The 13,599-nt window shown below is 38.9% G+C and overlaps 1 protein-coding gene across 1 annotated transcript in view; it reads left to right on the top strand.

The window, feature by feature from the left end:
- Positions 1-13,599, top strand: part of ASH1L (ASH1 like histone lysine methyltransferase) — a 118,514-nt gene that overhangs the window by 2,999 nt on the left and 101,916 nt on the right. The window contains exon 2 of the mRNA XM_008155687.3: positions 9,998-10,519. Coding sequence (XP_008153909.2) covers positions 10,100-10,519 — 420 coding nt within the window. The 5' untranslated portion in view covers positions 9,998-10,099. The remainder of the gene's footprint in view (positions 1-9,997; positions 10,520-13,599) is intronic.

Genomic DNA, 13,599 nt, shown 5'->3' with positions numbered 1-13,599 from the left:
TATTTCCATAGTAAGTTTATGTAAAAAAGATTAAAAAAATATTTTTATTGATTTCAGAGAGGAAGCGAGAGGGAGAGAGAGATAGAAACATCAGTGATGAGAGAGAATCATTGATTGGCTGCCTCCTGCATGCTCTAGCCCACAACCTGTGCTTGTGCCCTGACTGAGAATTGAACTGTGACCTCATAGGTCTGTGATCAACCACTGAGTTGGGCTGAAAAATGTCTTAATGTCATATTTGGATATACATGCATCTAGAAAACACTTCTGGGGGTAAAATCCAATAGTTATTTCACAGACTACCCATGAATCTAGTACTAGAATTTAAAAATAATTACTGAATTTTTAAAAGAAAACAAATTTAGAAAGGTGTTTCAATAGACAGATTATAGGATTCTGCAAGATAATGGAGAGAGATCTTAAGAAAAATGTTCTGATTGTCTCATCTTTATTGTTACAGCCTCTGTAAGAATGTTATGTAAGTTTGTGAAAAGTTTAAAGTCAGTGTTCATTAACATACATTTCATTTTTAAAATTTAAAAGAATGTACAGAAGTGAGTAATTTTTTGTCAATGCCTGTTTTCAAACTGATGACCGTTCTTGTCCATGCACTACTGATAACACAAAGCAGTGGAATCGCAAACATCAAGAATCATTTTGTTCAGAATTTGTGTGCCTTCAATTCGTCAACTATTGGTTTTATACTGTAAACTTTATTTTTTATGTATCCCCTTTTGAAAAAGTCTAGTGGCACTTTAGGATGAGTTTTCTTTGTTCAAAACTTAGTCTGGCTTCACCCATTATTTCAAATCAGTTAAACCTGAAAAGGAGTGAAAATTAAGTGAGTTATCAGCTGTTAAAGTGTGTATACATTTTTTGGGACAACCTATATATCTGTGCATTTAGATACATATGTATATAGTCTCTTCTAGTATGAGATACTTCACAAAAATAATGCTTGTAATAATAACAAAAAATTATTCAGGATCTTTAAGGATCAAGAACGGAAAACAATTGCTCAGCCAGCGTGGCTCAGTTGTTGAGCATCAAACTATGAACTATGAACTAGGAAGTCACGGTTCAATTCCCAGTCAGGGCACATGCCCAGGTTGCGGGCTTGATCCCCAGTGTGGGGATATGTAGGAGGCAGCTAGTCAATGATTTTCTGTCATTGATGTTTCTATCACCCTCTTTCTGAAATCAATTAAAAAAATTTTTTTAAAGAAAATAAAAAAGAATGGAATTCAAATTTTCTGTCCTTGAGTTGTATTTTAAAGTACAGACTATACCTTCCCTATATCTTTTTAAAAAAATGAATTTATTGGGGTGACACCGGCTAACAAAATTATACAGGTTTCAGGTGCACAGCTCTACAAAACATCTGTACATGATAATTGTGTGTTCACCACCCCAAGTCAAGTCTCCGTCCATCCATATTAGATATTTTGCTAGGAACTGTGTCTTTATAGAATTACCAGTACTACTTGAGGCTTTATTCTAAGTCTTTTTCTATACTGTATCAATAAAGAATTGGACACATTCAATCCTGCCCCAAATGATCTGCCTACAAACAGTAGAGAAGTTTTACCATATGTGTAGGTGGTATGTCTCCAGTTAACAATTTCATTTTGCTATTTAAGTTATGTGTGTTGTTGTTGTTATGAACCTTTTAAGGTTACTGAAATCCACTGTGAGGTCTATTTTGTGTCTGTCTTTTCAGAGTGTGAGCTATCTTAAGCCTGGCTACCATAAGAGAGGGAAGTTAAAACAGTTTTTGTTTTATTTTGAGCTATATTGTAGGGTTTTTTTTTCCCTTTAAATTACTTGGAGTGTGTTTTTTTGTTTATATTCTTTTGTATGTAGAGATTAGATTTTCATACTTATGATTTGTCATCTTAGTTAATTACAACTTTCATTTTTACATTTCATGTTTTAGAAATCACTTTTTTAGTAACTGCCTCATTGGGGGTGTTAATGGGCAGTGTGATGTTGACACATCATAAATTATGGCTTCAAGTAATGACAGAAATTTATCTAATAACCTTATTGCTATTTCAGAGTTGAACATCCATTTGAATAATATAAAATTTTATTTTTAGCATTAAATATTTTTGCTTTTTATAGTTTTTAGTCATTTGCTCTCAGACATATGCAAGTTGATGACAGGATTGTATACTTTTCCCCCCATTTAATTGTGTTGATTTTTTAAATGTGGAACATTTCAAGCATATATGGAGATAAAGAGAATGGTATAATGAGCTTTCATGTATTCAACATCCAGCTTGAATATTTTTGAATACCCAGTTATCACACTGTCTCCCTTTTCACCCCTTTGATTATTTTAAGCAAATCTTCCAGACATAATTCATCAGTAAATATTTCAGTGTACATTCATTTTACTTTTAAATGGGAAAGTATTTCTTCATAGTGTTACATAACTTTTAAAATAAAGTATATAATGATAATTGGAACTAAACTTCTTAATAACAAATATTTCTAATTTATATTACCTGTCAATAGAGATTTCCTATGCAGAATAAGAAGAAATGAACTGAATAGAATTTCACTTCACTGCTTTTAGATGTTTGCACTGAAAAATGCAACTTAGTTTCTATGTTTTCCCAAAAAGCTTATAATGTTTTACAGGTTTTTTAAGTTCTGTTTTGTTTTTAGTCATGATGACAAGATACTAAAAACAAAAATATTTTCTAATTCCTCTTAGTTTCTCTTGATTTTCTGACTGGATACAATTACCACAAAGAAATCAGATGATACTGGTGATGTTGAACAGGAGCTGAAATTGCTCTAAAATCAACTTGATATTTAAAGAGAATAAAATACACATTATTTTGAATTTTGAAATTCTGATTATGGACATTTGAAAATCTAAACCATTTCTTAAGTTGCTAAATACAGAATATGGTTATGATGATGAGTAGAAACATTGTAAAAAAATAAATATTCCTATTGAGTTACTAAAATGAATCAGAGTATAGAGAATTGAAGTGGTTGCTAGTAAAATAGAATTTATATATGTGTGTATATATATCCTTTTCATCCACAAATGAGAGTTCTAATTCAGATGAATGTGAATTTCATCATTAGTGACATTTTGGTTAACTTATCTTTTGTTACATATTATGTTACTAGAGGCCCATTGCATAAAGATTCGTGCAATAGGCCTTCCTTCACCTGGCTGCCGGCACTGGTTTTCCTCCAGCACCCGGGACCCAGGCCTTTGCTCTGGCCGCTGCCTTCTGCCTTCGCTCCAGCTGGAGTCTTCGCTGACTCCGTGCTGGAGTCTACAGGCTTTGCTTCACTCTGGCAGGAGCACCGCTACTGTAGCTCCGCGCCCCCCCCCCCCTTCCCCTCATAGCAGGCATCCTGCCCTGCCTGGCCACTCCCACACCTGGAGTGGCTGGGGGGCGGGGCCACCACCATCTTTGTCCTGCTTATTTGCATATTCCCTCCTGATTGGCTGTTGGGCATCGTGAGGTGCGGTAATTTACATATTTCTATTTTATTAGTGTAGATAATTCCACGTTAGGTAAATCATGAATCTTTGATTTAATCTTTTTGTTTTGCAGTTATATCTTTTCTACACTTGATACTTCCCATTCAGGTTTTTAAAAATATGTTTTTATTGATTTCAGAGAGGAAAGGAGAGGGAGAGAGACAAAGAGAAACATCAGTGATGAGAGAGAATCACTGATTGGCTGCCTCCTATATGCCCCCTACTAGACATCGAGCCTGCAACCCAGGGATGTACCCTGACCAGGAATTGAACAGTGACCTCCTGATTCATAGGTTGACACTCAAACACTGAGCCACACTGGTCTGGCCTATGCCTTTTAACAGAAGGAATATTTATTATTTCATTCAACAAGTTTTAATTGTATGCTTTATGCCGTTCTAAACCCAGGGGATACAGTAGTAAATAAAACAGTCAAAAATCACTGTCCTCATAACACTCACTTTCTAATAAGATAAATATTAAATAAATGAATATGATGTCATAGTATTTTGGTGATAGTGTTGCAAATGAAATGTAGTCAAGGTAAGTAATTTTAGGTGCTTAGGGAAGTCCTTTGAAGCAATAATATTTGAGCAGAGACCTGAATGATATGAAGGACCTCATACAGCTATCTGGAGCATGAGCATAAGACCTGATGGCGGAACAAACTCACTATGACGCACACTGACCACCAGGAGGCAGGTGCTCAACACAGGAGCTGCCCCCCTGGTGGTCAGTGCACTCCCACAGGGAGAGCGCTGCTCAGCCAGAAGCAGGCTCATGGCTGGCAAGCTCAGCGGCAGTGGCCGGAGCCTCTCCTGTCTCCGTGGCAGTGCTAAGGATGTCCAACTGACACCTTAGGCCTGTTCCCCGCCATCAGTTGGACATCCCCCTAGGGCTCCTGGAATGCGAGAGGGTGCAGGCTGGGCTGAAAGACACCCCCCAACCCCACCCCAGTGCACGAATTTCATGCACTGGGCATCTAGTGTTTAAGAAATAGGAAAGAACTGAAATAGTAAACTAGGTGAGGAAAAATGATAGGAAATAGGTAGGAGAGGTAGCCAGATATTAGATAATATAGGGCCTTATAAGACTTGACTAAGTGTATATGTTTTAGTCTAGATTTGATAGGAAGCTAGCTATTGGAAGATTTTGAACAGGGAAGTAACTTGATCTAATATATATATACACACATTGAAAGGCAAGTGATGTAACTAGAGTGGACAGTTAGAAGACCATTGTGATACCTGAGGAAATAGGTGATTGTGAGTTGAACCTAGGGTATTATCAGGGAGATGGATTTGGGATATATATATTTTAATATAGTGGGATGATAACTTGTATTGGATGTGGGATCTGAGTAAAAGAGTAGTCACAAATGACCCCAGCCCTGACCAGCATGGTACAGTGGTTAGAGCGTCAGCCTGGGCACTGCAGGGTGTCGGGTTCGATTCCCAGTCAAGGGCACTTACCTTGGTTGCAGGTTTGTTCCCCACCCCATTCGGGGTCAGTGTGGGAGGCAACCAATCGATGTGTCTCTCACACATTGATTTTTTTTTTCCTCTCCTTCTCTCCCACTCTAAATCAATGGGAAAAATACCCTCGGGTAAGGATTGAAAACAACAAATCAATGGAAAAAAGGATCCTCACTTCTTTGGTGAGGATTAAAATAAAAATTAAATGAGTCCACCCAGCCAGTGTGGCTCAGGGGTTGAGTGTTGATTTGTGAACCAGGAGATCACGGTTCAATGGTTCAATTCCCGGTTGGAGCTCCTGGGTTGTAGTTGTTTTTTTTGTGTGTTTTTTTTCTCAATATATATATTGATTTCAGTGAGGAAGGGAGAGAGAGAGAGAGAGAGAGAGAGAGAGAGAGAGAGAGAAACAGAAACATTAATTCGCCCTTGACCTGAATCAAACCCGGGACTCTTCAGTCCACAGGCCAACGTTCTATCCACTGAGCCAAACCAAACTGGCTAGGACATGGGTTGTGGTCTTGATCCCCAGTAGGGGGTGTGCAGGAGGCAGCCGATCAATGATTCTCATCATTGATGTTTCTATTTCTCCCTCTCTGAAATCAATAAGAATATATCTAAACCTATAAAAAATCAATAACATCAATGAGAGCCTCAAAAGTTGGATGCCATTGACTGAAATTAGGAACACTGGGAGAAGCAAGTTGCAGGTGTGAAACAACTAATCTGATTTGGCTATACTGACTTGAGTTTTCTATTAAGTGTTTCAGGTTGCGACATTGAATAGGTAGTTGGATGTATAAATTTGGGAGTTCATCATTGTAGAGTTGGTATTGAGAACCATAGAACTTGATGATATAACCTGGGGAGGTGAAGTTATTGGACTGAATTGTGAGATATTGTTGACACTTGGAAGAATTTAGTCAAGAATGATGGGACTGAAAGATGAATTATTCAATTAAAAAATGGACGAAAGACCTAAATAGATACTTCTCCAGAGAGGACCAGATGGCCAATAGACATATGAAAAAATACTCAATGTCACTAACCATCACAGAGATGCAAATTAAAACTACAATGAGGTATCATCTCACACCTGCCAGAATGGCTATCAATAAATCAGCAAACAACAAGTGCTGGCAAGGATGTGGAGAAAAGGGAACACTAGTGCGCTGCTGGTGGGAATGCAGACTATTGCAACCACTATGGAAAGCAGTATGGAGTTTCCTAAAAAAGATTAGAAATGGAACTGCCATTTGACCCAGTGATCCCACTTCTAGGAATATATACTAAGAATCCCAGAATACACCTATGTTCATAGTAGCATTCTTTACAATAGCTAAGATTTGGAAATAGCCCACAGGGGACCTCAGGCTGTGCCCCCCACCCAGTGGGGCTTGACGGGGGACCTCAAGGTGCGCTTCCCATCCTGGTGCTGGGCTAGGGGACCTCAGGCTGCTCCCCCGGCCCCGGTGCCAGGCCGGGAGACCTCAGGCCGTGCCCCCCACCAGGTGGGGCTTGACAGGGGACCTCAGGCCTTACCCCCTAACCCAGCACCCGGCCAGGGGACCTGAGGCTGTGTACCCCTGCCTGGCTGGGCTTGACAGGGGACCTCAGGCCGTGCCCCCCACCCAGCGGGGCTTGACGGGGGACCTGAGGCTGCGCCCCCCTCCTGGTGCTGGGCCGGGGGATCTGAGGCTGCACCCCCACCCCCTGCCTGGCGGGGCTTGACGGGGGACCTCAGGCCTTGCCCTCCACCCAGCAAGGCTTGACAGGGGGTCTCAGGCCGTGTCCCCCACCTGGCGGGGCTTGATGGAGGACCTCAGGCCACACCCTCGCGCCAGGGTCAGAGGACCTGAGGCTACGCCCCCTGCCTGGCAGGGCTTGACAAGGGTGGGGCTGGCTGGGTCTGGATCTAGCCCAATGGGGGGGGGGGGCAGCTGGGTCTGGGTCTCACACGATTTTGAGGTGCATGTGGGTGGGCGGGGACTTGACTCTGGGTCCCGTGGTGTGCCCCAGACTCTGACAGGAGGAAGGTTTTCATATACATTTTACTAATTTTCTTTCATCTCTGACACTTCTATTATAGAGAAAGGGCAAATAGCAATATGAAATTATTTCCTCTAATCCCCTTTTAATGTGCATGAATTTTGTGCACCGGGTCACTAGTTTATATATAATGATAGGAATGAAAACAGGTACAGGCAGGTGTGTACAATACAGTGGGAGCTTGTGGCCGTTTTCTTTTGATTGTTTCTATTGCTATCATCAGATTGGAAGCAAAATCAGTGAGAGGAGATGATATGAGATAGCTTCTAGGAGAGTGGTGGTGGAGTGAATAGATTATGGGAATGTGTTACAACTCTAAGGGCCACTTGAGATTAGTGGTCAGGAATATAAAGTGAGATTAGTGAACATTGTTTTTCTTAGACTCATTTTGGTGGTACAGAACTAGAAGAGGTATTAAAATATGATTTGAAAGCTATTACTAGTGCAGTATAAGATATTTTAGTAAGTTTACAGAAAACCATTTGTATGAAATATAGTTAAAATACAGTTAAAAACATAGATTTCTCACAAGATGAAATCATGGTAAAAACAAACAAAAAGGAGAAACATTTGCTCCATACCAAACATATTAGAAGCTATAGGAGCCTTAAAATTCCTTCCTTCCTTCCTTCTACTACTTATTGGGTATTAACATATATGATATTTATTGTTCCAGGTGCTGGGGATGTAGTGAACAAGACAGAAGAGTTTCCTACCCACATCAAGCTTACATTTAAAAAAAATATTTTTATATTGATTCAGAGAGGAAGGGAGAGGGAGAGAGAGATAGAAACATCCGTGATGAGAGAGAATCATTGATCGATTGCCTCCTGCATGTCCCACACTGGGGGATCGAGCCCGCAACCAGGGCATGTGCCCTGACCGGGAATCAAACTGTGACCTCCTGATTAATAGGTCGATGCTCAACCACTGAGCTATGCTGGCCCAGCCGGGCTTACATTTTAATTATAGTCTATTTGGGAAAGCAGCTGATAAATGTGGAACAAGAATAAAAAAATTACCCAGATTGTGATCCAATATGGATAATAGGTATTAAGGGAAGAATCAGGTCAGTGCAAGGCTTCCATATAGGTCTGAGAACATAGGTCAGTAATTCATTATCCAAAAGTTTTTTTGATGCTTTTAGAAAGATAATATAATACAGGTTAGGTTATTTCATTTCCACTGTGGTGTTTAGAGTATCATTCCTTAATCAACACCTTAATATTTCACTATGAAATATATGACTAATCACAGAAATTGTGGTAATTAATACAAAAATGGATGTAGATCAGGTCATAGCAGGTTTTGTTATTAGTGAATTATGCAAATACTTTCAATTTTTAGACTTTTGCATTTCAGGATTGTGCACCCATCATGAAGAAGATAGGACTTTGTACATTTAAAGGGAAAGAAAACACATGGCACAGAAACAGAAATGAACATGATTTGTTAGGGACAGTAAAGCAAACTGAATTGACTAAAACATAGAGATTGTGTGTTGGGAAGTAAGGATAAACAAGTTTGAATAGTTAGAGCCAAATTATGTAAAGCCTTGAGTGCCGTTGAAGACAGCAAAGAATTGTCAGAATGAATTGATTGGAAGATTACTCTTTCAGCTGTTTGTGTAAATGAATAGAGTGGGAACAAAGTAAAAGTTTTAGTCAGTTGGCCAATATTTGTTGAGTAACTACTTAAAAAGCTGCTGCTACTACTGTATTGATAGTACTGTAATAAGAATAAGTTGTTGATACCTTTTATGTGCCAGTCATTTGGGCTACACACTTTACCTAAATTCCTTACAGGAGTTACAAAACAATTCTATCATATGGTCTTTGGCCTTAAGAATCTTATAATCTTGTTGGGGAAAAAATGTCTTAAGGCACATAGTTTAAACTATAAAATATTCTACTCTGTAAATGGAATTTTCTGAGGGATAGGATATCTTTCTTTTTCCAGATAGTAGTGCTGGATCTTGTTTTGGATATATGCTTGAAATGAAGACTAGCCTATCAATCCTTAAGAGTAGTGAAGTGGATTGTTTCGGTTTTATATTTACTAGTCAGTCTCCTGATTATAATATGGTAATTAGTTTCTTGAGGATCTGTACTTTTGAGAAGGGGCTTGCCCTGTGTAGATTATTCAAATTTTCAACTAGGGTGTACCACTCACCTACTGTAAAATAAATTGGCATGCTGGTTTAAAAATACTTTATGAATTTGGGGAATTAAAGCATGCCAACTGACTACTATTTGCTATTAGGAAAACCTGTAAAAATAAATTTCTGGTTTTCAAAGTTTTTATAACAATTGTTATAAATTATTTGTGTGATCAGTTGTTTAACTTTTGTCTTTCTTATTAAAGTATAAGGCTTGTAAGTTTAGGAACTGGATCTGTTTTGTTGAATACTGTACTTCCAGGGTATTGTACATGATAGATGCTCAGAAATATTTTTGAATGAATCCAGAGTTGAATTGTACAACAGAGATAATTTTAGCCTAAGAGTTCTAATGTAAAAAGCCTGATAACTGCTTATAAAAAAAGGTTGGAGCACTGGAACCAGCCAAAAATGATTCTTTTACCCTTAGTGAAATTGATTTTATTCAACTAAAATGTAGAAATATATTCCTTGAAACTGAGGAGTGATAAAATACATGAAATTATTTTTAACTTAGGCTTGTTTTTATAGAAGCTTTTTGGTTGAGTTATAACAGTGGTTCTTAAACATTGATTTGCACTATGCCACTCAGCTTGTTTATGATATCTATAGAATAATAAACTTATTCTGAAATTTTAAATCTAATCATAACTAAATGAATTTAAATTCATTTTGAACTACATTTTTATTTGTTTCAGCTGTGATTCTGTGTTCTTCTGACTAACTTGTTCCCCTCGTCCCCCCAATATTCATTTCTCACGTTACTTCTACTCTGATAAATTTTTGTTATGGTCTGTCCTGCAGAGAAAGAGATGCTGGTTGCAAGTTTTGGAGATTCCTGTTTTTTATGGAATACAATTCTGTAAAATATTCATAGGATTCCTTGGCAATAACATACACTTGGTGATGGACCTTAGAAATACTGCTATGTTAGGATTGGGTTCTGATTCCGAAGGATTTTCAAGGAAGAGTCCCTCTGCCATCAATACTGGAACACTGGTCAGCAATAGAGAAGTAGAGCTAGAAAACAACGCAAAGGAGGAAGAGGGCCTTCGCAAATGGAATCGGGAAAGAAACATTGAATCAGGGAAAGATGATGATTTGACTGATGCACAGCAACAGTTTTCAGTGAAAGAAACAAACTTTTCAGAGGGAAATTTAAAATTGAAAATTGGCCTTCAGGCTAAGAGAACTAAAAAACCTCCAAAGAACTTGGAGAACTATGTATGTCGACCTGCCATAAAAACAACTATCAAGCACCCAAGGAAAGCACTTAAAAGTGGGAAGATGACAGATGAAAAGAATGAACACTGTCCTTCAAAACGAGTAAGTAGAATTCCCAACAATATGTGGTGACAATATTTGGATTTCTCGATTAATTTTTATCTAAGCTGCATATACTTTCTATGAAGTTTCACTTTAATCTTTGTAAATTATTTCAAAATAGTCTGTTTTGTAAGACTAAAATGAAATAGGCTTTGTCACTTGTCAGAAAATGTGAGTGATAGCATTACCATGTATGTATTTGTATTTGTAAAATCATGGCAAATATTTTAAATGGAGTATACCCAGATTCCTGCTTCTAGTGGCATAGTGGAAAGAATACTGGACTTGTTTAGGAAGCCTAGATTTTAATCTTAGGTTCCTGTTTACCAACAGTGTGAGTATAGACAAATCAACAGAGAAGAAACTGTGCCTCAAAGATCTTAAATGATTATAATACTACCTATCTTTTAGGATGATTGTAAGAATCCAGTTCACTAATACCGTATTTGTTGAGAGCTTTTGTTAAATGAATTGTTTTATACAAGTACTAGAGGCCCAGTGTGTAAAAATTTCATGCACTGGAGGGGGGTCCCTCAGCCCGGCCTGCCCCCTCTCACAGTCCGGGAGCCCTCAGGGGTGAGAGGCGACCCGGCGATCAGGGGAAGACGACGTCCCATCACACCTCTGCTGCTGCCATTGCCGGCAGTGCAAGCCTTGGCCAGCCCTGGTTACCTGAGCCTCTGGCGGCCCTGGGCGGCTGGGCAGCTGCCATCCGAGGCTTGCCTGCGCCTCGAGCCGGCCCTGGGGGGCTGGGAGGCTGAGGGGACTGGGGGACTCAGGAGGCAGGCGCGCAGAGCGGCCACGTGCCTGCCGCCCCAGCGGGGCTGAGGGGACTGGGCACTGCCATCTTGTGGCTGTGGGCACCACCATCTTTGAGGGCGGGACAGTCAATTAACATATTCCCTCTTTATTAGATAGGATTAACCCTTGTTGTTCCTCATAAGACAAGTTAGTATATTAAAAATTGTCCCCTTGCACTGGCTGGTGTGGTTCAGTTGGTTGGGTATTGTCTTGTCCTATGCACTGAAAGGTTACTGGTTTGATTTCCGGTCAAGGCACATGCCCAGGTTATGGGCTCTATTCCTGGTAGAAGGCATGCAAGAGGCGGTTGATTGATGTTTCCCTCTCATATCAATGTTTCTCCCTTCCTCTCTGCCTAAGAATCAATGAAAAAAATCTTTAAAAAAAAAGTTGTCCCCTCTTTCTCACCAGCTATCCTAATATAATTAATTTTTCTTAACTCTTTTTACTCTGTCTAGTACAGATATTTTAAAAAATATATATTTTCATTTCAGAGAGGAATGAAGAGGGAGAGATAAGAGATAGATAAAAGCATCAGTGATTGATCGGCTGTCTCCTGCACACCCCACATGGGATCTAGCTCACAACCTGGGCCTGATCTCCTGGTTCATAGGTTGACACTCAATCACTGAGTCTGTGGTTTCTGAAGGAAGGTATTTGTATACTTGCAAAACTGCTGGTGATGGGTAGGTATTTATTTGTCTAATAATTACTTTAGCATAGGATTTGAATGTATTACTACCATCTGAATTAGTTCTTCAGAAATAATGGAAAGAGCTTGGGTGATAGAATCAGAACAAAATTCAACTACTGGCTTAACTGTACACAGCAATTTGGTTTATTGTGCCAGTTGTATTTATAATGTGGGACTCTTAATGTCTATCTTAAATGGTTATATAAATAATTAAATTTATATCTAGTATCTGGCTCTTGTGAATGCTCTCTTTTCCTTTTTATAGCCTAAGGTAGGACTTCACAACCTGGGACTCTGAAGGGGTTTGGGTGTGTGTGGTTGCCCTTGGAATATGATAGTGTGTGCAGAATTTTGTGTTTTTGTTTGGATGTATTTTTGTATAGCTCCCACCAGCTTCTCCAAAGGATTCATGACTCCAAAAAGATTAAGTATCACTGGCTAAGATTTACTCTTGTGAAGCATGTTGGTAGTCTAAGAAAGCTTGGGGGTTTTATTTATTTTAAAACAAGGCATTACCAAACACAACCAACCCTACCCCCAGCCCCTGATTCACAAAAGTAGTGCAGTTTTTGTCAGTGCTGCTTTTACAGCAAAATTTATAGTAAAAACATAGAAATACAGATTATGTTTTATCTTGTAATATAATTTTTCTTTCAACAGTTTTCAGAGGGAAAAAACAAGACCCTCTGAAAAAAAAATTACTATCATGTTAATACCCAATGATCATTAACTGTTCATGTAATTTTTAAAAGCTGCTATATTAAGAAGTCAGAGTTTAGGAAATATTTGACACAAATGCACAGATGGTGGATATATTATTCACTAGAATATTTTACCTATTTTTAGCTAAGCTACATATAATTCTAACATCTGAGAATATATGTGAAGGCAGAAAGATGATCCTAACAATTGCAGAATTCAGTGACTTTCTTAGTAAAAGCAAATTTGCTGAGTGTGATTGATTATCCTGTAGCTCCCTGTCTAGTCCTTGATTGCATAGGTAAAGGCATACAGAAGACTTGAAGAAATGACAGGGAGATACTGAAAATTGCCAGCCAAAGGCAGAGGAACTTGGTAACTTTTAAAAAAAAATCTGTTTCTTGTTTATGACTATTAGGAATTATCAAACAAGTGAAAATTCTCCTAAACATACTAGGTGAGTGTTTCTTTGTTTCAACTTAAAGAAGGAAATTATCTAAGATAAAAATGAAAAAAATTACAACAATAAAGTTACAGTTACTGAATTCCTTTAAAAAATGGAAAGAAAATGCTTCAGTACATAATAGGGAAAGGAAGAAGGATCAGGGAGTAGAAAGACTCACATTAGATATCACCCACTTATGTGAAATGTTCCCTGAACACTCCCAGAGTTACTCTAACTTTTGTGCTTTCATTGCATGTATTTATCTGTTTTAACATATATCACATTGCATTGCAACTATTAATTTACTAGAGGCCCGCTGCACGAAAGAGTGCAAGAGTAGGCCTTCCTTCCCCTGGCTGCCGGCACCGGCTTCCCTCTGGCACCGGGGACCCGGGCTTCCCTCCGGGTGCCTGCCCGGGACCTGGGCTTCCCTTGCAGCCC

This window comes from Eptesicus fuscus, chromosome 22, assembly GCF_027574615.1.
Source record: "Eptesicus fuscus isolate TK198812 chromosome 22, DD_ASM_mEF_20220401, whole genome shotgun sequence".
NCBI classification, from domain to species: domain Eukaryota; kingdom Metazoa; phylum Chordata; class Mammalia; order Chiroptera; family Vespertilionidae; genus Eptesicus; species Eptesicus fuscus.
Note: the sequence above shows the minus strand (reverse complement) of the source record. Positions and strands in the feature narration are given on the sequence as shown.